General features: G+C 45.5%; 1 protein-coding gene and 1 long non-coding RNA gene across 2 annotated transcripts in view; one reads left to right on the top strand and one right to left on the bottom strand.

Moving 5' to 3' along the window:
* Positions 1-1,060: 1,060 nt before the first annotated feature.
* On the top strand, positions 1,061-8,953 carry LOC115073409. The gene is made up of 2 exons (XR_003852006.1): positions 1,061-1,274; positions 7,810-8,953. It is a non-coding gene; the product is annotated as an uncharacterized LOC115073409 (long non-coding RNA).
* Positions 8,954-10,384: 1,431 nt separating this feature from the next.
* The window catches only part of CRYBG2 (crystallin beta-gamma domain containing 2), a 44,602-nt gene continuing 31,238 nt past the window's right edge, over positions 10,385-23,748 (bottom strand). Inside the window, 11 exon segments of the mRNA XM_029619087.1 lie at positions 10,385-11,618; positions 12,154-12,313; positions 12,678-12,836; positions 17,141-17,264; positions 18,047-18,186; positions 18,979-19,108; positions 19,648-19,760; positions 21,500-21,532; positions 21,689-21,815; positions 23,263-23,405; positions 23,606-23,732. Coding sequence (XP_029474947.1) covers positions 11,530-11,618; positions 12,154-12,313; positions 12,678-12,836; positions 17,141-17,264; positions 18,047-18,186; positions 18,979-19,108; positions 19,648-19,760; positions 21,500-21,532; positions 21,689-21,815; positions 23,263-23,405; positions 23,606-23,732 — 1,345 coding nt within the window. The 3' untranslated portion in view covers positions 10,385-11,529.

Below are 23,748 nucleotides of genomic sequence, written 5' to 3'. Positions count from 1 at the left end.
TTTGCTCAGCCTTACGTGCGCCGATCCCGATCCGATCCCAATCCAATGCTCTTGTTTGCGCCTGGTGCGCGAATAAAAGTACGCGTGTACGTAAGTTTGTAAAATCTACCCCTGAGGAAGATGTAAGAATGATGTTACTTTACTTTATTTGGCTTTTTCATTCTTTCTGTTTCCAATGGATGAAGATAGTTTTCTAGTTCCTTGATTAAATTTACAACAAGACAAAACAGCAGAAAATGTTCAGATGATTCAATTAAATTTAAAAAAATGTTTGAATGACCATCATAAGGCACTGGGTAGGTTCTCATAAATCTGTGCATCAACCCCCATCAATGTGCTGACATTTATAATCATCTGTCGGGACATTTAAATTCTGCCACCATGAGAGCACCGACACTGTTCTATACAATTAATAAAATACTGGGATTCTCAGACTAAGTGGTTGTGTGATCTGTATAACCCCTGAAGAAGGAAGGCAGCTTCTCCTTCTGAGCATTGCAATGTCGGGCACAGAAGAAAATCTTGGAAAGCAACGTGAATTTCAGACACACAAACGTTCCCTGAGTGGGGCTTTATTCTTGGCTGCTGTTCAGCACTCAGATAAGTGCAATTCTAAATGAACTATGTAGTTTTAAGAGCAATATTACCATTACCTGCTATTAATTAAGTTGACTTAAGGTGAATAATGAATGGAATGACTGATGATTATAAATGTCAGCACATTGATGGGGCTGATGCACAGATTTGAGTGCCTACCCAATGCCTTATGATAGTCATTCAAACATTTATTTAAAGTTTTTGGTTTATCCTTGGATGGTGAGTGAGACCGTTCATTAATTTATGTGATTGTATTCTTTGGTTATATGGTTTTGTTGATTTTGTACAGATGATTCAATTTTCATTTACAATGAATAGTGAAATGCCTCATGATCTGATTTTTATTCTCTTCCTGAGAAGATATTGTGTGCAGTTTATAATGCTCCTCCCCCACTTAGCCACATCTAAGTAACTAGGCAATGGCTTAGCCATGCAGAAGAGCTGCTATCTCTTTTTGGATTTGACAATAACTGGGTGAGGCAGCTTATATAAGTGTAAGTGAAAAAGCAGAACCCCTCTGTGGAGCTCAGCAGAACAACAGCATTCAGGGGCCGTTCTAAGCCAGAGGAAGAGAGACTGCTGGTGCAAGAAGGCATTGAAGAGCAGACAGCATGAAGTGCATCCTGGTGACCAGCGCTGTCCTACTCATGATTATGATAGTGATAGTGACTGCTAAGGTATGAGCAATCAAGCAGCATCACTGGTCTTGTGGGGAGAGATATAGGAAAGAAGGAGAGAAGAAATTAGGATGAAAGGCAAAGAGATGGGGGAAGGGAGAGTAACATGGGATGGACAATAAATAGGAAAAGGTGGGATCAGGGAGAATGAGAAATGGGGAAATGGAGGGAGAGATAAATGGAATGAAATCCCAGTAATAGACTCCTAATTTATTTCTCCAAGTATAGTGATAGAAAGAAAAGATTGCCCTAACAGAAGAGGTTATAGCAGGACTTCATCGTCCAGTTTTATGACAGGTTGCACTTATAGAACTGATATTTTATGCTTTCATACATTACATTCATACTTCACTGTATGTATGTCTGCTCTTCTAGAAGAAGGCAGAACCCAGGGTCTCTCCTGATGTAGACCCCCCTCTGTTTTGTCTGTGCTATATAAATCCATCTGCAGCTGTCAGATTTCATGGTTTGATAAACTGAGTGCTGTGCAAACTCCTTTACATTCTAACATCTCTGCTGACTGACAAAGCTACAGAGAATAACAACCACAGGTGCTAATAAGCAGTTACAACAAAGAAACTTTCTCACTTCCCTTTACTATCACCATCTTATCTGAATATTTTGCCTCTGTAGGACACAAAAGTAAAGGTATAGCTTTAGTCTTTCAACTCTTATGGGAAGAGCCACCACAAAACCTCCCCTTCCTTGGTTAGCAAAATAGCCAGTGCTATTTCCATCCATGTCTATAGCTATCCCTTACCATTAGAAATAGGGGTATTACCTCTCTGTGTGGTGATTCTGCAGCATTGTGAGCATGTGTATAATTCTGCATTAGTGTTCATACTGATGCATATAATTGATACCGTACCACTATAAAGATTAGCACTAAGATTCAGTGTTTGTCTCTATAGGGTTCTGCAGCTGCATGAGCTTTGATATTGATATAGAAATTAGTATGGATATCATACACATGTACTTTCGATAGTGATACAAATATTAGACATTAAAACAAAGATGTCCATTAATACCAACCAAGTGAAAATCTAAATGTATCACAGAAATGCTGTTAGAACCCTGATTAGGGTAACACTGATGCCCCACCATAGTGGTAGGTGCTCAGAGCCTGCAGGGTCCAAGATTAATGCCTATTTATATAACATGCCCCATCATCTTTGGGCTAAAATTGACTTTTATTGCCTAATTCAATGATGACACTTTTGCATCTCCCTTGAGAATGCTTTTTCACAATGTGGACATTCATACAGGTACACTCTTGTTTTACCCTGAAAGATTCTGCCAGCACCATTGTATTAACCTGGTGCACATTTTTTTACATAAATATTCATCGTGGGATATTACCCTTACAACATAAGATATGCCATACCAAGGATCCATCAAGCCCAGCATTCTGTTTCCAACAGGGGCCAATCCAAGTCGCAAGTACCCAAACATTAAATAGATCGCATGCCACTAATGCCGGCAGCAAGCAGTGGCTATTCCCTATTGATGTGTTCTTCTCTTAAGGATGTTGTTTAAGCTGTTGATGTTGCATGAACATTGTTACCTCTTCCACAGTCATTTCAATTAGGCATTTGATTTCTCTAGTGTTAATATCCTTTGATCCAGGTTATTACTCTTAGCCTGTGTCCATTTTCAGATAGACAGTTCTTCAGGTAGGTTAATATAGGTTCTTTACTTTGAAACTTTCTAGATCTATCTTTCTGTTCCTGTTCTCTGCAACAGTGTGCAAAACTGGAAGAACTTCATTCCCACCCTTTATGTCCTTCTTATATAATACCTCTGCCTTGTAAACCATCTGAACGAGGCCTATGTATCTGTTGTTCCACTGAATCTTGCTTTTTATTTTTAAGGATATAAGAGATAGACTAAAATAGTGTGGTTGCAGTGTTAGTCTACTTGAGTATATCAAATAAAGATTAACAAGTTGTAGGTGAGACCTTTTGATTGCACTAACTCAATATGTCTGTGACTAGCTAGTCCAGTCAAAGGGTATCAGCTACAACTTGGTTGTTAACCTTAATTTCCACAAGACTAGACCATAAGTTCCTGGATGCCATAGCCTTTGATATCAGGAGCCATATACAATGGCCTCTTTTGCCAACTAAAAGTAAAGTAGCATTAATTTGTACAGTATGGGGCAGATTTTCAAAGCCTACGCGCGTAATCCAGGTGGATTTACGCGCGTAGGGGGTGGTTATGCGCACCGAGCCTATTTTGCATAGGCCCAGCGATGCGCGCAAGCCCCAGGACGCGTGTAAGTCCCGGGGCTTGAAAAAATGGGCGGGGCGTGGGCGGGGCCAGAGGCCTCTCCATTGCTGCTGGGCCGGGGGATCGTGCGCCGGCACTTGGCCAGCGCGCACAACCTACGCCTGCCCAGAGGCAGGCACAACTATAAAATAAAGGTAGGGGGGGTTAGGTAGGGCTGGGGGGCGGGTTAGGTAGGGGAAGGGAGGGGAAGGTGGGGGGGGGGCAGAGGGAACAGGGAAAGCCATCGGGGATCCCTCAGGGCTCGGCGCACGCAAGGTGTACAAGTGTGCACCCCCTTGCGCACGCCGACCCCGGATTTTATAACATGCGCGCGCCTGCACACGCATGTTATAAAATCGGGCGTAGCTACTAAAATCTGACCACCTTAACAGAGCCCATCTTAAAACAAGCATTAGTTGGTCTCCAGCCTGTTTGTTATAGAGAGAGACAGGGCAGTCACTGGGCAAAATGGTGCCCTCCTCTTTCAGGTGCTATAGGCTTACAGACTGAAAGGGCAGCCTTGGGCTCATGTTGAAAATTTCTTCACGGGGCAGGAGTGATCTCCAGTTGCTCCTGCCCACAACTACTGCTATTGCAAATGGCACTGGCAACCCCAGGCTAGTGCCATTGTAAAGTTTTGCCATAGAAAATGACATCTCTCAGGCTAGCAGCATTTGCAATAGCAGTCGCTGCGAGCAAGAGTGACTGAGGATAACGCCTGCCCTGTGAAGACGTTTTTAGCAAGAGGATAAGAGGGTCTGTGAGGTGGGGGGGGAGGGGGGCTGGGTAGGATCAGGGTGCTATGCCTGTGGATCCAATGTTGATTTTCCATTTTTTCCCCCCATTTCAAACAAATGAAAAGAAACAAAATAAGAAATAAAACAGAAAATTATTAAAAAAAAAAAAAATGTGCACACTCCTGCTCTGTACAGTGTAACAATGTTGCCATTAAATATCAGTAAAGTAAAGGAGATGTGCCTGCAGCACAGAGTCAAATCCCTGCTGCCAATCATAGCTCTGCTGGTAAAATGTGGTTTGGGGATCTTTTTATAAAATACAGAAACAACCAAGAGGGAAGTGTGAGCGCAGGAAGCAGGGCTCAGAAATGACTCATTCTCTGCTATCTGCCTCCCCTTACCACTTCCTGCAGTCTCTGTATCTGCACAGAGCAGGTGCAGTGAGGACAGGAGATGCAGAGAGAGAATGTCTGTGTGCCATGTGCATGTCCTGTCACAGTTACAAGAAATGATCTCTGCAGAGATTAACTAGGATTCAGTTCCCAATCAGGTAGCCCTGAAGAATAAAGGGGGTCCATCTTCCAGTAGATCAGATAGAAGCACAAAAAAGGTATGTCCTAAAACAGATTAATTAGGATGTTCAGAAAAGAGCATCAACCAGTAAAACGGCTAAATTTCGGCCTGCCTTCTCTTCCTTCTTCAAGGTATACAACGTGACCTAAGATATGCCATTGGTGTTCCTAATCGTATCTACAGTAAGCAGTTACTTAATACATTCCTTATTCCAGTGCAATTACAGGCTGCAAGAGAGATTTAAGAGTCTGGCAAACGTTGGGTAAATTAAAAAATAAAAAAAAAAGCTATAGGGCTGCAAGCCAGCTTGCTTGCAGAGCTCTGCAATAGGACACCTTGTGATCTGAGGCTCTAACCTGCTTGGGTTCTGGAAGGGGAAACCAAATTCCAGAGGGAAATCAGCGCAAGCAAAGATGTGTGAAAAAGGAATGGTTTCAGCCAGATCTTTCAGCACAAGGTTTTGCTTCCATCAAACTGCGGGATCTGAAAGTCTGGAGCCCCAGGCCACTGTTTCAGAACTGGGCTCACACGCTGATGCCCTCAGAGTATTCTTTCTCTTTCTCTCTGTTTTTTTTTTTTGCATGTCAGTTGCCCAATCATGAAATCTGCCTGTAAGAAACATTTAATTGTAAAGAAGTTTCCCTTTTATTGAACTAATAGATAATGATGTAAAGGCTTCACCTTTTCTCTTTTTGTTAGATAAGCAACAAGTGCAGCTCTTTCCACCTCAGCCAGCGCTCAGGGGCTTCAGCCTGTTCTGTCTCTCTGGAAGTGGCACCATTTCCAATTCTTTCCTGTTCTTCACCTCTTCTCAACCCAGCTGCTTCTTCCTGCTTTGCCTCTTCGGAGCTTGCTCCATCCCTTCCTCTTTCTCCAGTCAGGGGAGTCATTTCCATTGTCGTGTGCAGCAGAGAACCTATAGGCGCTAATTGAATTTCGTTTATATTTGCCTTTCATGATTGGTCAGCTACTTCAAAGCAATTACATTCAGATACTGTAGGTATTTTCCAGTCCCCAGAGAGATAACAATCAGGCCAATACAGAACGGCACGCTCGGCCGAGCGCACCGTTAGCCCCCGTTTGGCCGCACGTTTTTGACGTGCTATTTTTACCCCTTATACAGTAAGGAAGGAGTTAATTTCAGACAGCACCGGGCAAGTGTACAGAAAAGCAGAAAAAACTGCTTTTCTGTACACCCTCCGATTTAATATCATAGTGATATTAAGTCGGAGGCCCAAAATTTAAAAATTAAAAAAAATTAAAATCTTCTAAAAAAAAATCTGCCCGCGGCCTGTGGGTTGGAAAACGGATGCTCAATTTTGCCAGCATCCATTTTCTGAACCCATGGCTGGTAGCAGATTTGACAACCGACGCCGGTAAAATTAAGCGTCGGCTGTCAAACCCGCTGACAGCCGCTGCTTCCACCAATAAGGAGGTGCTAGGGACACACTAGTGTCCCTAGCACCTCCTTATTAGTGCGGGCCCTAATTTAAATACTGCATCACATGCCCAGGAAAGGTGCCTGGGCACGCGTTGGGAGAGCGGGCACTCGCCTCGGAGCGCCGGCTCTCCCGCACAGTTTACTGTATCGGCCTGAAAGTAAGAGCCTCATTTGCTAAGCTTTTTTCCTATAGGCACAGAATGGGAGAGAAGCCTTAGTAAATCAGGCCCTAAGTGTGTCCTTGATGCAATGAAGGGTGAAGTGATTTGCCCAACCTCACAAGGAGTCTTAGCAGGATTTGAATCCTGCTCTAACCTCTAGACTACTCCTCCACTTGATAGTCAGTCTCAGTAATATTCTTACTGGCACCCTATGGCATATAAGCTGCTGGTTATTTCCATCTCTCTAGTGGGGATGGGGTAGCATCTTGAATAGATGAATGATTGCAGATTTCAACTTCCTGTTTTTAACTATTTAGTATGTCATGCTTTCATAGAAATGGAGCCCCAAAGCATGGAAGCTGCTGTCTAACACTGGCCTTTCAGAGTCTCTTGTGCCATAAACTCTGACCACATTTCTCCATCCATCTCTAGAACATGTGTAGGCTTTCCCCCTTTAAAGATTTGTATCTTTTGTACAAACAGAGTCAACTGCTTGCCCCAGATTGCCCAGGTTTAACAGTCCTTACAACTAATTGCTGGGCTGTGCCTGTACACTTTTGGCGGTAATTTTGTAACATTGTGCAAATATCAGCATACTGTAATTTACACCAAGCTTCAAAAAGGACTTACACACATAAGTTTGCTTTGAAAATTATCCCATGTTAAACCTATCCAAAAACCCGCACATAAAACCCAACTTTCTCTTATCTTTAATATATGTTTTGTTCTTAATACAAAAATTCACCTATGTGACTCACACTTACATGTGCAAACCCCAACTTTGAAATTATTATTATTTTAAAATATTTTAATAGGTGTATGATGATGCTTCATAAAACTTCAAGAGCACCTGACATTAGTGCCTTGCTCAATTTTTTTGTTTAATCATGAGCACCACCGTCCACCCTCTAATATTTTAATTAATTATTCAAAAACTTTTTTTAATGTGTATTTTGTTTGTTGTATATTTTTTTGTTATATATATTTTTTAAAGCGTTTGTGGATTAATATTGGTAGATTGAAAATTATCCCAGCAAAACTAACACACACAATTACCCTTGCTACTTGGTGCATGCAGTTTTGCCGAGAGAATTTACGTGAACGTCTTTTAAATTCAAAAAGTATGCCCCTGAGTCTCAAGCACACCCAGACTCCACCCCCTGGAATGCCTCTCCCCTTGGCGCCCACAAGTAATGTGTGTGCATAAAGTGTGTATGTGTGTAATTTTATGTGCGCTTTCTAAAGGACCATTTCTGTGGACCAAAGCGCTACTTTACCAGCTGAAAATTACCCTCATTCCAAGCAAGGTGACATCAGACATTCAACTAAAGCTCTTCTGTGTTTTTTCTTTCCAGGATGATACGAACACCACTGCACTGGCAGCAGACGAGGCAAACCTGGGTGTAGACTTCAGGGCTCCAGGCCCCCTCTTCTTCATCTTGGCGCTGTCAGCATTTTACTATATCTTGGGGCAATGAGACCAACAATGCCTGCACACAAGAGCGGCTAGGAGCTTGCTGGCTGCTCCACTCCACCCAGACAGCTTTCTTCCATCAGTCAGTGCTTTGACACCTAAAACCCACCTGAACACCACCCCTCCCCGCCCCGCAGCAGAGGCACGAGAAACTGAAACCCACAGCCAATCCCGTCTTCCATGGTCATTTCTCCAGCCTCAGCCAGTGTGTAAAGAGAGCGATGTCCCTTCCATGGCGCCCAACAAATGCCTCCCTTAGGAGAAAAATGGGACAGTTACAGACTGTTCAGTTAATAATGAGGGCCAGGCCCCATGGCTGACTACACGGGGACATATTTAAGCACCAAGAAGCCTGTGCATCTGTTTTCTTGCAGCTTTGAAACAGAGCAGCTTTTGCCCAAGGATTTAATCTTCTGCGACTTTAATAACAGGAAAAAAGTCCACAGAAAAGCACATACCAAAAGCAAAAGCTTCTACAAAAAGCACTAGAGGGCTTTTGCCCCAAGAAAGCTACATTTAAGAATCAGGAAAAAGTCCCCTTCCTTCCCTTCATCTGCCACTCCCACCCCCAACATACAAACCTGCAGGGGGTTTTGGTGCATGTTTTTCTTGCACGATTTTTGGCAGAATGGAAGTTTTCCCTTCGTGAAAATGAGGAAAATGTTATCAATGGACCAGAGTTGTGCTATTTCCAAATCATACAAGCAAACCAACTTACAGACTTTTTGCACTTTTTTTGTTGCTCAGTCCCGCTGTTCCCATTTCCCACACACGAAGGAAAAGAGCCAGAGTCAGCACGGAGAGAAGCTGCAATCCTGAAGATCCATCCCACACACTCGGCAGTTAAGAGCGCTGCACTGAGATGTATAAATGTCCAAATCTGGTATTAACAAAGGTCTGTGGTATCCCACTCCATCAGCCCTTCTGCCTTACCTCTTCCTCGCTTCCCTGCCTTCTCATACCTGGAAAGGTTTCCTTTGTACTTGCAGAACTTTTAATAAACTCATTCTATGACAGTAAATGCAGATTGTCTCTGTGGAATTTGTGTTCTGTGCCTGGGGTACACAGTGAGAAAGAGACTGAGTTATATATTCATAGATAATACTGTGGATGGATTTTCAGGGTTTAATAGGTGAAACCCCAGGGGAGAAGGGAACTATGAGGTCCTCGTAGTTCCCTGTGCAGTCACACCTCTGTGTACTTCAATTGTTGTTGCTGCAGTAAATTAGTTCCCAGCCCTGTCCTGGAGGCACACCTAACTGGGCTGGCTTTCAGGATCTCTCTCACGAACATGCATGAGACTCATTATGCAAATCTCTCCTGTACAGTCATCACGGCTATCCTGAGAACCAAACCGGCTCATTGTACCTCCAGGACAGGGCTGAGAAGCACAGCAATACAATGGATCGCAAGACCCAACGTATCCAACCGACTGCTCCCTGAATGGATTAAAGAAAAGAGCGCGTCCCTGAAAAGTTGCAACATTTTCTGGATGTTGATATGGATGAGCTCAAAGAACCAATTTCAGCCCTATTAGCTCAAAACTGAAGGAGTGAGCAGAATAAACCCTAACAGTCCCATGGTCTGAGGTGGCTAGTACAGTACTCAGTACCAGAAACTGCCCAGCACAGGTCAGGAAATGCTATGTGGGTTCTGGGGTATCAGCCTATGTACTAGGGATATGCATTCGTTACATCTGTTTCGGCAGTACGCAAGTACCTTTTTTACTTTCTAGTGCACGCGAAAAAATGGATATTATGCACATAACTCATTATTCAAAATACATGGCTAATATCCATTTTTTCGTTTGTACTAGAAAGTCCCCGAGGTACATGCTTACCCGCCAAACAGAAGAAATGAATGCACATCCCTACTATGTCGTATTTATTTATTTGTATTTATTTATTTGTTTTTATATACCGATGGTCGATCTGGCATATCACAAGGGTTTACATTGCAACAGAATTGCCATGATGCTCAGGGAAAAGGCCATCCTGGAAATTCTGGAGCGCTAAGGCTTAGTCCTATGTTGAGGAGACCTGTTTCTGTGCCAGCCTGAGGTCTGTCAGTTGTGCCAAAGATTACTGAAACCATTAACTTTAGCTTCCTGCAGCTTTTAGTGCAGCTCACTGCCCAAAGAGCTGCCACTAAGTGAGCATAATACTCGACGCCATTTACCCCGGGGGAAACAGCGAGCTAGTTTTCAGGGCCAGGGCAGGTTCTCCTCCCAAGTGGGCTGTGAGTCCTTGAAAACAATGTGTAATAAAAGTTATTGCATCCTCCTAGGGATCCCCAGCCATATTCATTATCATATAATAAAAATAGGAATGGAAAGTACTACAGTGTGTCTCATGGTTGAAGAGAAGTTGTGCACTGTTTGTGACACATGAGCACCTCACCCATCATGTGAAAATAAGATTCTTCTTGTGGAAGGTGAAAGAGAATATGAAAGCACAAGAGATTTTGAAATTGTAATTATAAAAGAAATCTTATGTTACAGATACTATACATAATTACAGTGGAAAGAGCAGCCCTTGTTGCACAGATCTAGAGAAGTAGAAAGCAGTGTAAGGATGCAAGGGGATCAGCTGCTGGGGTTCTCCAGACAAGTGAGTGCACAGAAACAGACCAGTGCCTGGCGTCTCACCAAGTAATCTACTGGGCAACAAAAACTGCCAGGCCAGGCTCTCTGCAAGGCAATGTGAATCAGCCCTGTCAGTCTAGGAGACATGCTGGCCAAAGTGATTTATTACAGACCACAGCCTCTGGGCGACTGGCATCAGCTGCCTTCACCTCATCGTCACATCAGAGGATTCTGTAACCATCATGCCAAAGGGAAAAGGAAGGAAGGAATGTAATGTATTGTATTATCATCCATTCACTGTCTCCTTCTCCCAAACCTGGCTCAAGGCATTGGGTTTTACATTCAATAGCTGTCCATTGTCAATCAGGGAGATGGCCAGAAACCTTGGCGTTGGTGGGGAGGAGGGCTCACATATTTCTGGTAACCTCAGATGGTACTTAGGAGGCAGAGGGGATCCATAATCAGCTCCTAGAGTGAGGGAAGTGTTGCATCCATGTAGTTTCAGAATGTTGTAGCTTGTCTTTTAAGATTCTTCCTGGTGTGTTCTGGAAAGCGGAAATGTTGTAAGGAAGGGGAAGAGATCTCCCTTTAGGTCTTCTGAAATCCACCAGAAGCTTTCAGCATGACTGACCCAGTGCAGAGTGTGCAGAATGCTGAGTCATCAATTCAGTCCGTCCATGCATTGCTGCCTGGGGTATTATATAGGCTTAATGCCAAGTTTAACTCTAAACAGGAAGGACTCACAAAAGAGTCTGAAACTCTCAAAGTGGTGATGTTAGCTTCTCCTTGCCTCTTTCTAACTAGGGATGTGCTCATGTCACAGAATGTTCCTGCTGGGATTTTCTTGCCTGTCAACTGCAAACTACAGTTCTTGTAACTAGCATCCCGCTGGAGAGGCTCTCACGAGCTGAATGCCAGGGCCTCCCATTGGATATTGTTCTGGATTGGAGACTTTCTTTGTGGAGGGAGGACACGTTTTGGGTAAGCCTTCTCTTCGTCAGCTGCTCTTCGGCCTCTTCAGAGCACGTCTATCTTCCAGATCTGAGAGGGTCTCTCCTCAGCCATGTCCCACAGCACTACATGGTCTTGGTCATAGCCTTCTCCTCCTATACATGCAAAAAGAACAAATGGTCAATGTTTCCCCAGTTCATCTTTTCTTGCTTCTCTGTCCTTCATCATTTGCTCTCTCACTCATCTCTCTCCATTTCTACCTCCTACTCCTTGTCCTGTATTTTTGGTGCTTAAATTATAGAGGAACCATAAATCTCCCACAAAGAGCAGGACAAAACGCAGGACCTTCTGAGATTGTCCAGCTTCATCCTTCCTCGAAAAAAGTTCACGCTCCCCCCAAGTGATCCCCTCACCTTATTTTTTTTCTCTTGCGTCTCTCCCATTCTCTCATTCTCTTTTCCTGTTCCTTTTTTTTTCACATAGTCCACAACCAAGGCAATGATCTGCCTTTTTAATTCTCCTTAAATCTGCAAGGTGCCCTCAGGAAATACTGCCCAATCCTTTGGTCTGCACTGCTTGGGCACTTTACATCTAGTAACACCCCTATTTATAGGTCTTCCCCTCTTCCCTCTGGCTCCACCCTCTCTCCGACTCACCCACCTTAAGCGCCATTCTCCCCCTTTGCCTTACCTTTGATATCCAAGATCATATTCTGAAACATCTCGCTGCAGATGTGTCCATTGGGATCGATTCTCCAGGTCTGGTGCGGGAGGCGATTCTGGGACCACAGCACCACCTTGGCCCCATTGTCAGCAGCTCCAATCACTTGCAGGCTCATTTTTGGGGCAACCTGAAAATAACAGAACCTCAGACTCAGTCTCTGGGATATCTACACAGACAGAGGTGGCACCAGTAAGGAAAGCACAACAAAGAAGAAAGAGATGCCAAGTACAGACCAGGATTGCACACAACCATCTTCTATCAAAGAGAATATTCTTCTATCAGAGCAAACCCAAGCACAACAGCCTTATCATCCTCCTCCTCTGAATCATTCATTGCTTACTCGCTTTTCCAACTAAAGAGCTCAGAGGAGTTACAAGAAATCAGAACCTACAGTACAGTTCTTCTACTCAGTTATACAACAGGGTTAATTAGGGTTACCAATTGTCTCTAGGTTTTCAGCTGAGGTCAGAAAAGAAACCATGAATCCTAACCTGGTTTTTAATGTACCCCTCTTCGTAGTACCAGACCAAGTTAGCCTGGTCACTCGGCTCTGACACCAGAACTCTCCCAGCCTTCATTTCTTCCACATCCTCCCGGACACACAGGAATAACTGTAGCGCCACATTTCTGACATGGAAGAAAATGCATTTCTGAAATATGGAAAAAAAATAAGATGAGGAACAGTCCATTCCTTACATACGCTATACAGCTCACCTCATCTCCCTTAGGACCTGCTCTATCTCTGCCCTATATACAGTGTACACCTCACCTCCACTCCCACAGGATCACCTCCATCCCTACTCTATATACAGTATACACCTCACCTCCATCCTTACTCTATATACACAGGGTACACTGTCACGTCACCTCCACTCCCACAGGATCTCCTCCATCCCTACTCTATATACACAGTGTACACCTCACCTCCATCCCTACTTTATATACAGCGTACACCTCACCTCCACTCCCACAGGATCACCTCCATCCCTACTTTATATACAGCGTACATGTCACCTAAACTCCCACAGGATCACCTCCATCCCTACACCTCACCTCAACTGTCTTTAGCTAATTAAAGTTACTCAGTTCTGAATGGTGATTGGTTAATGTGCCCGGAGCCTTCAGCTCTATAACTTGGTATTCAGCCCAGCAAGCTGCTTTTGAGGATTCGAGAGATGAAGTTTTGGCCAACACTTTTTTTCAAGGTAGGGAAAGGGGAAGGATCAGCACCCATTCAGCATGCTAGGGTTTCTTTGTTTTTTTCACTAATCAAAAGTCCAGGGAGCAGTAAAGTTACCCAGATAACTTTATGTGAGTATATTCATCATGAGCTATCCCTGGTTAAGTCCCACTGAATATCCCAACCAAAGTTAACAGGTTAACTCTGACCAGCTAACTTCCCGCTCACTGCACCACTGATAATTTATATACTGGCAATGTATGCGGATATTTTTACACCCATACAAAAGAACCTGATATTCAGACAAAACATACCCATGGAGCTTGTGTTTGAGGATCGCACTACTGTGCAGATAAAAGGTTGCAAGTATATTAAGTCATGCCACATGAAGGCATAAGGTAAATGTGATGGCTATTCTGAAAACATTTTTTTAAATTGTATTTATTTAGCTTTATATTCCGCCTTTCAGCCACTTCAAAGTGAATTACATGAAATGTCCACATGTAGTTATCAACCATGCTTCTGAAATGCCCCCAGAATGCTTCTCTTTAAAGCCGCCAGATGTGTGTTACGAAAGTGTGCAGCTACTTGTAGGCAGTCTACATTGATGATGTATTTTATATTTATTGTTTGTTTTCTTTTAATTGTTATTATTTTATGAATGTGATATTGCAAACTGCTTTGATTGTTAAAGCGGTATAGAGCACATTTTTAAATAAATAAATAATTCCCTTAGGCAGATGCATAGATCCAGACTAAGCCTCCGAAAGCTGACCCCACAAAATAGTCATTAGTGGCTGGCAACGTTCCCTCTAAGGTGCTTGCAATACCAACCGCCAATATCTTCCGTACCTCACGCACTCCAACCATCCCGCAGTTTAAACTGCCCAGGGCCCTGCAGTCTGTATAAGCTGCCAGCCCCATGAAATTTAAACTGTGGGAAGACTGGATTACGCATGGTGGGGAAGTTAACATGCCTTACTAACAGGTCGATCCAGTAACGTGCAGTTAAAGATTGCCCGTCTGTAACGTGCTGGGAGCGCACAATACAGACGAGTAAGGCCATCCAGCCATACAGTCTCCAGTTTCACGCGTCCTTAGCGCTTCCTAAAATAAACACCTAACCCTTTCCGCACCCAGCATGTAAATGAACGAAAAAGCTGTATAATGAAGGAATTAGCTATTCCCCTCCGATACTGTAACGGGCGCTGATATTATCTCCTTAGGAACGCGCTGTTTTGCCGCGGCCTTAACCTGTTAGTTTACCGCCTCCCCCTAGTAGGAGTTAGGACTGTGTAACAAATCCATCGACACCGCTTAAGATACTCAAACACAATAAAACAATAAGCCTGGCACCTTCCTTGATGTAGTACGTTCCGGATGCCCCCCCCCCCCCCCCAGCGCGCCCGCCACTACCCCTTTCATCAGCTGCATCCACCCATTATGCCCCTCACGGGCATGTCCCGCTTCACAGAGCGCTCCCACTCAAATCCGTTCATGGGTATATACACTTTCGCCCCCCTCACAGCGCCATGCTACCACTGCGACCCGGAGGAGGTGAGGCACAGCGGCGAAGACAGACGGGAGAGGAGAAAAAGCAGAGCCGAGCAAAGCAAAAGCGTGCAGCAAGCCGGCGAAATAGACCTGCGAGCAGAGGCAATAGCAGCGGTTCGGTAAGCCTGGCACCCTCCTTAATGTAGTACGTCCCGGATGCCCCCCCCCCCCCCCAGCGCGCCCGCCACTACCCCTTTCATCAGCTGCATCAACTGCGACCCGGCAGTCCCGTGAGGCCTACAAAAAAAAAAAAATCCCCGGCTCCTGCGCCCCCGCACTGGCCCGCCGACTCTACCCCCCCCCCCCCCCTCCTCCCGATCGGGCAAGGAGGCGGCGGCGGCGACGAAAACCAAAGCAATTTTTTTTTTTCAAAAAGCGACATCACACATTGCTTAAAATAATTTCTCCAGCCTTAAAGCGACTTACTTTTGGGATCTGTCAAGTAAGTCGCAAAAGTAACTTACTTTTCTGAAGCCATCACGATCGTAGCTCAAGACGAAGATGGCCGCCTGCACGGGGGAAAGCGTGCAATTGGCCGCTGAAGACGTGAGTAAGTCGCTTTAAGGCTGGAGAAATTATTTTATGCAATGTGTGATGTCGCTTTTTGAAAAAAAAAAATTGCTTTGGTTTTCGTCGCCGCCGCCGCCTCCTTGCCCGATCGGGAGGGGGGGGGGGGGGGTAGAGTCGGCGGGCCAGTGCGGGGGCGCGGGAGCCGGGGATTTTTTTTTTTTTTTTGTAGGCCTCATGGGACTGCCGGGTCGCAGTGGATGCAGCTGATGAAAGGGGTAGTGGTGGGCGCGCTGGGGGGGGGGGGGGCATCCGGGACGTACTACATCAAGGAGGGTGCCAGGCTTACCGAACCGCTGCTATTGCCTCTGCTCGCAGGTCTATTTCGCCGGCTTGCTGCACGCTTTCGCTTTGCTCGGCTCTGCTTTTTCTCCTCTCCCGTCTGTCTTCGCCGCTGTGCCTCACCTCCTCCCGGAGCAAGGCTGCTTTCGCGCCCTGCTCCGGGAGGAGAGACACAGCGACGAAGCAACAAAGACTTTTCGTGTTTTTTTACACTTCCTGGTTCCTGTCATTCCAAATGCCATTTGAAATGTCATTTGAAATGACAGGTACCGTCGCACCCTGGTTACTGTATAGGCACTGTATTAAACGCCTATACAGTAAAATGGGTTACGCGGCCATAACCCTTCCCTACCGCTTTAAAGCCGCGGCATGCATTTGCATGCGATTAGAGGAGAGTATCGGGGAGTTAGTGAAGAGAACTGTGGGTGCGGGGAGGAAGGGTGCGCCTGACACTGCCGCACTGTTTCTACCGCGGCCTTACTGGATCGACCTGTAAGTCACATAGCAGATGATTGCAGAAAAAGACCTAGCTGAGTCATCAAGTCTGCCCAGTTAATCCTAGAGGGACAACCGGCTGCTGCTCGTTCCCCTTGGCAGAATTTCCAAATACTGGATCTCCTTCCAGAAAGATGTTTTCCATAGGCAGAGAATGGAAAAATGTCCTTTAGGAAACATCATCATCATTATTGTTATTCATTTATCTCACACTTTTCGATAACGGAGCTCAAAGTGTGTAACAACAGAATTGTTTTTTACAATGGCTAGGGTGATCAACAAAACTCAGCACCTATAAGTCACAGTTCACAGTTCAAATATAAATACAAGTGCAAGTTAAGTTTACAGTTAAAATTATTAAAATGTTTGGCAAAAAATATGTAACCAGAATAAAACCAAACAGAAAGCGAGGAGAGTTCATTTTCATATAATTCAAATGTAACTTTCAAAGTAACTGCAACAAGAAACTTTGTTTTTTGAGTAACTTAGTAACTGTACCGACTCATAAAACGTAACTTTTATGAGTCTTCATTGGAAGGGCAATTTTTAAAGGGCCTTTTGGAAAATTGTTTGCCCGACATGAAAGTAAAATTGGGCACACAAACGTTGTGTGTGAGTAATTTTATGCACATAGGGGAGAGGCCTTCCAGGGGCGGAGTCTGGGTGGGATTTGGATTTTCACTTTTGAAAAGCATATGTGCAAATTTTTCTCGGTAAAACTCCCTGCACAGAAAGCAGGTCTAACCTGAGTGGGGCATTTTGCATCAGTTCCCTTTGAAAACGGGTGTAATTTGTGTGTGTGACAGCATTACTCCCACAGTGCGCAGACATGTCCTCTTCCTTGGGGCAGCCAGGAGTGGCAGCTCTTCCACCTACCTGTCTGATGGGACAGAGCGATCCTATCCGCTGAAGTCCGCTGTATTTCAGCCAGTTGGTGATCTCCGTGCGGTCCAACAGCCATTGGCGACCCCGGAAGTCACTGTGCTCATACAGGACCCATCTAGGCATGGGATAAGAAGCGGAGGGAGGGGAAATAAGGGACAGAGGAGAACAGAGAGATTAGAAATCTGTTCCTGGAAAACAAACCCAGAAATGTTATGAGTGGCCTGGTGACCACTTCACCACTTTTTCAAGTGGGGGGACTGGAGTTGGATCGTACAAGTTGGCCACCGATCCTCAACGGGCAGAGGCTGTGAGTGCAGCTGGAGTGGGAGCCAAGCCCTTGGGCATGGAAAGAGTGACTGTAGCAACGGCCAGAGGTCGCTCTGCAAAACAGCCATAACAGGAGCTGCATTCTACCTCCTCAGCCCCAGGAAGTCAGTGCTACACTTGGGAAAATCCCAAAGGACAGGCATGGGATGGGGGTGGTCTAATTGCAAATAGATGGAGAGCCATAAAGAGAGAAGTAAAGAATAAATATGAAAGTAAAACGGTTAAAATCATGATTACGGAGTTCAAGGAAATGTGTTAAATCCACTCAAGAATGTGCTATGTGCAGAAAGCCTGAGTTATGTTTGGTCAGCAGGCAGGCCTATGACAAGTCGTGATCTAGACTGACATCGTAGGATCTTACAGTTCAACCACTTAAACCAAACACTGTTAGGCTACCCACTTTTTGTGTAAGAGTTCAGCACCCAACTTTCTATTATCAGGGTGAGCTGCAGGGGAGAGGAGCCAGCCTCTTTTGGACTGCTGGGGATATAGTCTGGTTTTTACTGAGGTGGGGATACAGCCAGGTCTCTAGTGAAAGTTGCCCAAATTGGCCTGTGTCTAGGCACTCACATTCCGCCTTTCACCCGCACGGACAGCACATGATTATTGAAGCCCTCGGCCTGCAGACTCCGCACCTCCTGGCTCAGCTCGATCTCCTTGCCTTCAAAGCACTCTAAGCCGTGCAGGGAGATGGAAGGCTCTGAGAAATGCTGCAAGGGAAGGACAGACGGATGGACGGAGAGCAAAAGGAAAGAAGCCACAGGCAAAAGCAGAAGAGATGGAAATGCAGGGAAGGTGAGGGATGGAGCAGAGAGGAGAGGGAAAGGGGAAAAACAAGAAGCAGAGAGAAAATGGGCGAGAATGAATGACAAGGAGAAAACGTAATTCATCATTTATTATATAGAACACTACCAGATATATGCAGTGGTGTATAAGAGACAGTCCCTGCTCAGCGGGGCTTACAATACAGTCAAAACGAAGAAGAGGCCATTATCAGAGAAAACCAGAACCAGGGCTTAAGATTCAAATCAGCCCCAAAAGGTGGAACTGAATTGAGGAAAGTGGCTATGATGATATCTGAGCCACCAGAAAGCAGACTTCTGTCCTTGTAAAACATCTTTAGAATAAAAACAGGAAGTGGGAACAGTGGGTGTGGGGCAGGGAGGGTAGGCTCTTCAAAGCAAATAATCTGGGGCATTAGAATAACAGAGGCCACATCCTTCAGTGAGGGATAACATTTATTTTACATTCAGGTGCGGCATAGAAATATATAGAGAAACTTCCAGGGATACGGGTGCAGTCACTCTGGGTGTGAGACAGGGAGATCTCTGAAGGTTGGACATATTTCCTAAGTTCGTATGGCCATCTTTTATTTACGTAAAGGGATGCAGTACCATGGGGAGTTTTCTCTCTCTCTGTCTTCAGATACGGTCAGGGGGCTGATGGGGCCAGCGCTGAGCACCTATGTTAGGTCGGAGAAGAGAGCTTTCTCTCGTACTTACAAGTGGGACTTTCTTCAGAGACTGCAGAGGCACCTCTGACATACAGCCCATCGCTGTCCGGGTTGGATACTCCCCTTCACACAACACAAACTGCTCCCCCGAGTACTCCTTTTCATCATAAAGAATCCAACTGCCAAGAAACAGGGGGAAAAAAGATTGGGAGTGACCCTTCTGCCAGTCATTGAAAACCTCTCCTCCCACCTTCCTCCATTGCCCTCCTCTCTTCTCCCCTACTGAAGGAACGGTGAAGGAGGAGCCTAGCGGTTAGAGCAGGGGGCTGAGGACCAAGGAAGCCAGGGTTCAAATCCCGCTGCTGCGCCTTGTGGCCTTCCATTGCCGGGAGTACAAACTTAGGGCCTGATTTACTAAGGCTTTTCTCCCATAGACACAGAACAGGAGAAAAGCTTTAGTACATAAGGCTCCTACACTGTAAACCCTCCGGGAAGAGGGAAATAGCTGGAGTGCCTGAAAAGCAGACTATAAATGAATAACTGGAAATAAAAAATAAATCTCTGTCCTATAACCCCAGCCCTGGAAGTAATATGTGGCTTTGAGAGTTGTGAGTTGCAGCTCGGGGTATGATGCTCTGTGGTACTAACAACCAGCAGCATTATCCAAAGTAACTCCATCCCTGCTACTGCGAGTGCTGCCTGGTGACGGCCACCTTACCTGCCTCCATGGACCCTGCAGGACTGGGGGCTGAAGGACTCCGGTAGGACCGTCCTGTCATCTTCATAGGAAATGTGACTGCCCCTAAAGCCAGGCTCGGAGAAGAGCTGGATCTGGGGGAGCGGGAAAAGACAGAGAAGAGATGGATGTGGGATACAGGTTTACAGAACACAGGCAGCTGTGCGGAGGCTGAAAGCGTCTGGAAGACAGAGCGGAAAGGCACTAACAGAGCCAGGACCAAGAAGAGTACAAGGCCCGGAAGGGCGACGTGGTCTGTTCTATGTTGGTGCCACAGACGCCAGCGTTGTCACAGGCGGCCATACAGTAAAGTCTTCACATTAAAACACAGTAACAAAATCAGAAGTCCTGAATGTCAAACCAAGGTCATGGGACAAACTCTGCGGTAAGACGCTGAGCAATGGGCCCTAAAGGAGGCAATTTTCACACTTCCCACGCTGCCGTTAAATCCACAGGTACTTTTTACCTCCCGGTTTTTACACCGACTATCAAAAGGAAATTCCGTACATAATTGGACTTTGGAAATAAAGCACCCGCAGAAATTCGTACCTCCTTTCTCCACGGATGCCTCTTCTGATCAAGACTAGGCATGTAGTGTTCTCCCCCAACCTCACCTCTCCCCAGGAATGCCCCCACTGCAATGGGCTTGTTGAAGGCTGAACTATTACCCCCAATCCTCATTTTACCCACAGATATCTCTCACAAATCTATCCAGTCAATGTGGATTTCTCCAACCGACATTCAGTGAAGGTCCTGCAATAGCTCTCAAGCTTTGCTTTAAAATCTGTTACGTGACTGGCACCAAGCTCTGACCCCAGAGTTTCTGCTTCCAGTTTACTCCAGTGTGGAGAAGCTAAGCACCAAGGTATAAAATGAAGCCACCCAGTGAGGCAGAGGCACAGCCAGGGCCAGGGCAGGCTGAATGCATATCTACCTTCAGTTATGGCCCTCGTCCTAGCTATTCTCAGGGTAGCGTTCTCTCCTCCAGCCCCTCCCCCCATCACCACCCTACACGTTCAGCTGCTCTCACTAATCAGCCTACACATCTGTTCTTCTCTCTAAAAACTTACATTGCTTTGATCTCTCTGCTCCAACTGTAAGGAATGAGCAGCAGTCACCCATAGACCCAGCAAAACTATTTCCATAGAAATAAAGGGACATCTACAGGCAAAACCCGGGGTTACACAGCCAGAATGGCTGAATCTGCCAGTTCCAATCACCTAAACTTACATCTGCAGATTCGCAACGTGCAGACTTTTAACTTCAGTAAAAAGAAGCTTTCCTGGAGGTGTAATATGGTCAGAAGAGACCAGTGAAAGGTGAAATATAAATAAAAAATAAACAGCATGTGGCTATTTCATTTTCAAAACTGCGCCTGTGTAGTCAACCCGCACGGACTGTGGTCCCCACTGGAGAGGATCTGGATTGGGCACATACTTTTAATTCGCAGAACCACTTGGGGAATTTGTGATGGAGCCTCAGCTTGGTTTTGTGTGGGCTCGATTGCTGCCTTGATGTGATCACTAAGGGCCTGATTTTCAAAAGCATTTACACACTTAAAACTGGATTTTACACATGTAAATGCACTTTGCCCAGGTAAGCGGGCTTTTGGAAATTGCTACAATATATGCCATTGAATTGTCCTTAGGATTTACCTGTGTAAGTTCACTTTATGCGGGTAAATGACTTTTGAAAATTGCTAACATAGCAGTTACATTTACATGTGTAAATCCTTTTGAAAATTATCCAAGGGTAATTTTATACTTCTGCACAGACTGAATGCCACTCCCCTAACAACCTCATAGCGCAAGTGATTTATGACTTGTATTCTTACCTTTGATACGTAGTGCAGGCTTTGGTCTCCAACCTGGAAAACAAAATAACATTCACGTCTACACCTTGTTGGATCAGAGTGCCAGAAAAAAATCCAGGAGGTGGGGGGAGAGCCTTTAAACAGGGGCTGAGCTTACGGTGACAAGAGTTCTCCCCTGGAGGATAGGTGAGCACAACCCACAGCTCTCACCTGGAGGACGGGCTGCACAGAAGAGATCCTACAGTCGTGGGAGCCCCAGTCTTGGCAGTTACGATACAAGCCTTTCTCCAGGATGTACTGCTCACCGGAGAAGTCCACACTGGCATAAGCCACCCACCTGAGCAAAGAAACCGAATGTAGAATGCAATCCAACATAATAATGAAACGCAGCAAAGGAAAGCAAAACCAGGTCCCTTCATCACCCTGCGATTTCTCAGAGCCGGAGAAAGGACGACGCACAAATGTTTGCAAGGATTCGCACGCACACGTTCTGAAAGTCCCCCCAAACACACGTGCACGCACACACACACACACACACACACACAGACACACACACACACACACAGACACACACATTCAATGCCCACACCCAGATCCTGCCCCTGCACATTTGTGCAATCCGTGTGCTGTTAAAAGCTGACATACAGCAACATCTTTGCACATATTAATGGTAGGTGAGGACAAACTCTCACAGTCTGCAAAGAATCCACACTTAAAAGCCCTTGATAACCCCAGATGCATGAAAGCATTTCCAGGCTTTATACAAGTACTGGGGTATGGGGAGGTGAGGCGCAGAGAGGGCATAGGGCGGAGTGCTAGAAGGGTTCTGCTCTTCTCCACACATTCCCACTAATGACCACCCCTCTTGCACTTGAAAGTGTGGTCCTACTGGCTAAAACGTGGTTGGTTATGAGGGCAGAGTTAGCACAGGGGAAAACATTAGTTGCTTGATTTGCAGCATTAAGCTTCTAAATCTGGGCAAATGGACTGCATTCCTAAATTTAGATGCCTAGAAAATTATGGGACTTAATTTAGAGACTGAGCTGGGTCAGTGGTATTTACTGACAGTCCTCGAGGGCCGCAAACGGGTCGGATTTTCAGGATATCCCTAATGAATATGTATGTGATATATTTGCATGCACACATCCTCAACTGTATGCAAATCTGTGTCTTTCATTCAGGATATCCTGAAAACCCAACTTATTTGCAGCCCTTGAGGACTGGAAGTTAATATCACTGCCGTAGAGCTTTATTTGCTAAGGGATACATTTAAAAAAATGCTCAGTGCCTTAATTAGGTGCCTGCATTTTTGGCAGATGAATTAAGGGGGCTTCTCAGTTGAACTGAGATCCCTAAATGTTTGGCTGAAAATTCACCTGCATTGGATAGCTAGTGCTTAAGTTCAGTGGTAACTCCAGCCCAGCAGCCTCCTCAGCTCGTATCAATTTTCAATCCCTGACCCCCTAAACCCTTTGCAAATTTCACCCTTCAGCGATTCAGGCCCTTTATGCTGCTAGGCTTCTGTTCACCCCAGATGTTACTGAGCAATTATAATAAAAACACTGTTCCTACTCCATTTTGGAAGATTTTATGCGGTCGGGGCAGAATACATTTGCTACTGAATCCTCCTCCTTGCAGAAGGAAAGCTCATATGTGTCAGAAGAAGTTAAGCACAAAGGGGGCAACATTCAGACTGCCAGTTTAGGAGGGTAAATTGCATCCATGTAAATGGCTTTAACAATCATCCTCAAAGCATGTTGAACCTCTCGTTGGAGGAGACTCACACTCCGCTCAGGACATGGATGGACTGAGTGGCTGTTCCATAGCTGGCCAGCTCCACATCAGGTAAGGCATCACAGAGCTGAATGCTGGCGCCATCTTCGAAGTCCATTTCCTCGTACATGATCAGTGCCGGGTCAGTAAAGTCCTGCAGGGAAACAAGGCAGGCTTCAGGGCCATACTCACAACCCTCCCCCGTAGGAAAAGATTAGCTGTCAATGGGGACTCAGTGAAAGCGGTGGGGAGCGTGAGAGAATTTTTAGAAACTCATGTCTTTGATTCCAAATGGAATTTGGCCAACAGAACAGAGCGAGAGGGGCACTTATGAGAACAGGGCCCTTTCCTTACCGTGCGGATGAGACGTACTGAGGTGAGCTCCTTGCTATGGCCACCCCACTCTGTCCAGTTCTTGAACTCTCCTTCCTCCAGCAGGTACTGGTGCCCCCGGAATCCCTCCTGCTGATAGCCGACCCAACTGCAGGGGGACAGAG

This window comes from Rhinatrema bivittatum, chromosome 11, assembly GCF_901001135.1.
Source record: "Rhinatrema bivittatum chromosome 11, aRhiBiv1.1, whole genome shotgun sequence".
NCBI classification, from domain to species: Eukaryota; Metazoa; Chordata; class Amphibia; order Gymnophiona; family Rhinatrematidae; genus Rhinatrema; species Rhinatrema bivittatum.
Note: the sequence above shows the minus strand (reverse complement) of the source record. Positions and strands in the feature narration are given on the sequence as shown.